The sequence below is a fragment of the Humulus lupulus genome, chromosome X (assembly GCF_963169125.1).
Source record: "Humulus lupulus chromosome X, drHumLupu1.1, whole genome shotgun sequence".
In the NCBI taxonomy this organism is placed as follows: domain Eukaryota; kingdom Viridiplantae; phylum Streptophyta; class Magnoliopsida; order Rosales; family Cannabaceae; genus Humulus; species Humulus lupulus.
The window spans coordinates 196381213-196385051 of record NC_084802.1 but is presented as its reverse complement, the minus strand read 5'-3'; the positions used below and the strand labels follow the sequence as shown (position 1 = coordinate 196385051).

The following is a 3839-nucleotide window of genomic DNA, read 5'->3' as shown; positions in this document are numbered from 1 at the left end:
ATTGTTACAGAGAAATATATTATTGAATTCCCTTCTAATCTGTTATTCCAGGTGAGTGAATAATCCGTCTCAAACAATGATTACATAATCTCTCTCTCAGAAAACAAAAAATGATTACATAATTATATTTTACTTTTACAGAATTTAATTTGAGCTATCATCTGATTTTGTCATCAACTATAAATAGTTCAGCTAAAAAATTTGATATGTTTCTGCTATAGAATAAATTCCAAATTCAAATATTCTAAAATAGATTTTGCTAAAGGTAAAATACCTAAAATCTAATTTTGCTAATTGACTAAAAAATATATTATATTTAGAAAGATCTGTATTTTTTTTAAAAAAAAAAGAGTAGTCATGATAAGCCAAATGGACATCTCCTCTTCTTAGTTTTACTCTTAGAGGAATCTCACCGTACTATCTCCATATCCAACCGTAGATATTTGTTTTTTTTCCCCTTTCTTTCTTTCTTTCTTTCTTTCTTGTCTACATAGCTTGGCTCTCTATTATTACCTCTTCTCTTCTCTTCTTTCAGTCAATTTCACTCTCTATCTCTATCTCTCTCTCTCTCGTCTCTCTCTCTCTCTCTCTCTCTCTCTCTCTCTCTCTCTTTTCTTCTCTTCTCTACTATCATTCTCTCTATTATTAACCAGGGTAATATTTAGAGAAATTTAGAAAGAAAAAAGAAAGTAGAGAAGATGACGTTAAAATCAGCAGAACTTCCAGATTGTAATCTGTATCCAAATCAACCGATTATAGTTGAGCCAAACGCACCAACTCCAAAGCATACTCTGTACCTTACCAATCTGGATGACCAAAAGTTCCTCAGATTCTCCATCAAATACCTCTATCTTTACCAGAAATCGGTCACCGTTAGCTCCGACACTTTGAAAAGAGCTCTCTCCAGAGTTCTCGTCGACTACTACCCTTTGGCCGGAAGGTTGAGGGCCGCCGATGATCAGAAGCTCGAGGTTGATTGTAATGCCCAAGGTGCCCTCTTTGTTGAAGCATTTATGGATATCACTGCAGATGACTTTCTCCAGTTTTCTCTGAAGCCAAACAGGTCTTGGAGGAAACTCTTGTATAGGGTTGATGCCCTCACTTTCTTGGATGTTCCTCCTCTTATTGTTCAGGTAATATAATATATTTTTATCAAGAAAAAAAAAGACTTTTATTTGTAATGAATAATTAGTAAATTCGAAATAAGAACATTTTATATGTATATATATATTTATAATTAAAAACGATGATTTAATTAGTAAAAGATTATGCTATAAATGGGAAAATTAAGCATATTCTTAGTTAGCTTTAGTGCTCCGATATGAGTGTTAAGAGAAAATTCTCTCTTTGCATTATTATTATTATTATTGTAAATACCTTATAAGTGAATATTATTTAAATATTTTATGTATTGAAAATATTATAAGTTATCGATACAATTTATGAAAAGGAAAAGGAGAAATGGAAAAGAGATACATTTAACATCTTTATCATTTGTCAATTATAGAAAAAATAAAAATTCACCTGGGATTTATTTATCAATGGGTTAACGTTGTGATTTCTCTAAATATTTGATAAATAAAATAAATAAGGAAAGATACGTTTAACATTTCCCAAACAAAATCTGTGTAACAACAAAACATGTAAAAAAAAAAAAAAAGAAGAAGAAGAAGAATAAATAGTTTAAGAAACGGTTAATGTTTAGCGAGTGAGGTGAGTAGTACTGATCCTAATGACTAATGAGCTCGCCCAGCGGGTACAGTGTCACTGTCACCTTACCTGAATGACCTCATGTGATCTTTTTTTTTTTTTTTTTTTTTTTTTTTTTTAAGTTTCCCTTACCTATTTGTATCAGTTCATTTTGATTAAATGGGTTCTTCTCACTGACAAAGTTCCAATTAGGTGGACCACATTGTTGCAATGTTTTAAGAAAAAAAACGGTCCTAAGAAAAGTTAAATCGTACTAAGAAAATAAAAGTACCAACATTTTTTTATTTTATTTATTTTTAATGAGAAAGAAATAGAGTGAGTGGGGTGCGGGTCCTTTTTATAAGATATACAATACATGGTTGGTAAGTGTATTAGTAAGTGTGAGTTTTCCATTTCCAAACTTTTAATTAATTTATTTTATATATTTTCAGGTGACGAATCTCCGTTGTGGAGGAATGATAGTGTGCACCGCCATCAATCACTGCATCTGCGACGGAATCGGTACGTCACAGTTCCTACACGCGTGGGCCCACCATACAGCTAAAGAGAATCTCGATCTACCAATCGCACCGCTCCACTCTCGCCACGTGTTGAAACCCCGAAACCCCCCACAAATGACCCTCCCTCACCCACAATTTACGAAACATGTCCCGAGTCCCAAGGACCCTTCTTCCCACGTCGACATCTTCAACTTCCTCCAATCTCAGCCCCTCCGCCCGGCTTCCTTTATTTTCTCTCCAGCTCATCTCCTCCGCCTCAAACGACAATGCGTTCCGTCTCTCAAGTGCACCACCTTCGAAGCCCTCGCCTCTCACACGTGGCGCTCCTGGATTCGCTCCCTTGACCTGTCACCCTCCCTCACCGTCAAGCTCCTTTTCTCTGTCAATGTCAGGAAGAAGTTGATCCCCGAGATTCCTCAGGGGTATTATGGAAATGGATTCGTGTTGGGCTGCGCACTCTCTACCGTGAAGGACCTTGTCTCCGCCAACCTCCACCACGGAGTAAAATCGGTCCAGATTGCTAAGTCGGCTCTTGACGATGGCTACGTGAGGTCCATGATCGATCTTTTGGAGGACAAAACGCTTAAAACGGATCTGTCGATGAGTCTGGTGATATCGCAGTGGGCAAAGTTAGGGCTTGAGGATTTGGATTTCGGGAAAGGAAAGCCTCTGCATATGGGACCATTAGCGAGTGATGTTTACTGCTTGTTTTTGCCCGTTATCGGCGACGTTAATGCCGTTAGAGTGCTTGTTTCGGTGCCGGAGAGCGTCCTCGAGAAATTTGAATATTACATGAATGAATGTTTGGATTATAAAGAAGAAAACAATGGCGATCATAACGGTAACGGGAACGGAAACGGAAACGGTTATGGGATTCATCGAGAAAATAATAATGGCTGAATATGATTTTTGTTTTTCAGGGTGTGTACGTATAAACTCCCTTACTGTAATAATTAGGTTTCTTAATGGGATAAACTAATGTACTTTGCTCTAAATTAATGTTAACTTACCAGTTCTTATTTTCACTTAACCCATAATTAAGAATATCTATACACAAGTATGATTAGTTAATGTAAATTATTGCTTTCTTAATAATTCACTACTATAAAATAGATAGATAATTAAAATACAAAAACTTCTCACATTGCTCATTTAAGTCAGTTAAATGTGTTGAGTAATGTGATAAAAAGGCAGAAATTTTCTACATTGGACAAAATCTACCATAAAAAAATTCAAGAATTTTTACTTATTATGTCGGTTGTTAACCCATGTAATTAAGTGGGATCTTTTACCTCGATTGGCAACCAACTTATTATGATTTTTTATTTTTTCTTTTAAAATTAAGACCCTTTCTTTTTCTAAAGTCTAAGGCTATTATGATGACAAACTAGGAGTGTTCATCAAACCGTCTACATCATATCGCATCATAGTGTATCAAAATATACGGTTAGAACCTTCTTTGATGCAGTTGTGAATTGATTTTTTTCTCTAAATTGTGTGGTACGACTAATTTTAATATAATGTTTAATTGATTAAATAGGTGTTACAAAAAGTAATTATTTAATATAGTGGGGGATGTTATGTTATTTCATATAATATAATGTTAGAATAAATAATGTGACAAAATGT

At 34.8% G+C, this 3839-nt stretch overlaps 1 protein-coding gene across 1 annotated transcript; it reads left to right on the top strand.

Annotated features, from left to right (window-relative positions):
* Positions 1-563: 563 nt before the first annotated feature.
* On the top strand, positions 564-3240 carry LOC133803413 (alcohol acyltransferase 9). The gene is made up of 2 exons (XM_062241453.1): positions 564-1133; positions 2142-3240. The coding sequence occupies exons 1-2, from the start codon at positions 699-701 to the stop codon at positions 3108-3110; spliced, it is 1404 nt and encodes a 467-aa protein (XP_062097437.1). The 5' UTR covers positions 564-698; the 3' UTR covers positions 3111-3240.
* Positions 3241-3839: the final 599 nt, after the last annotated feature.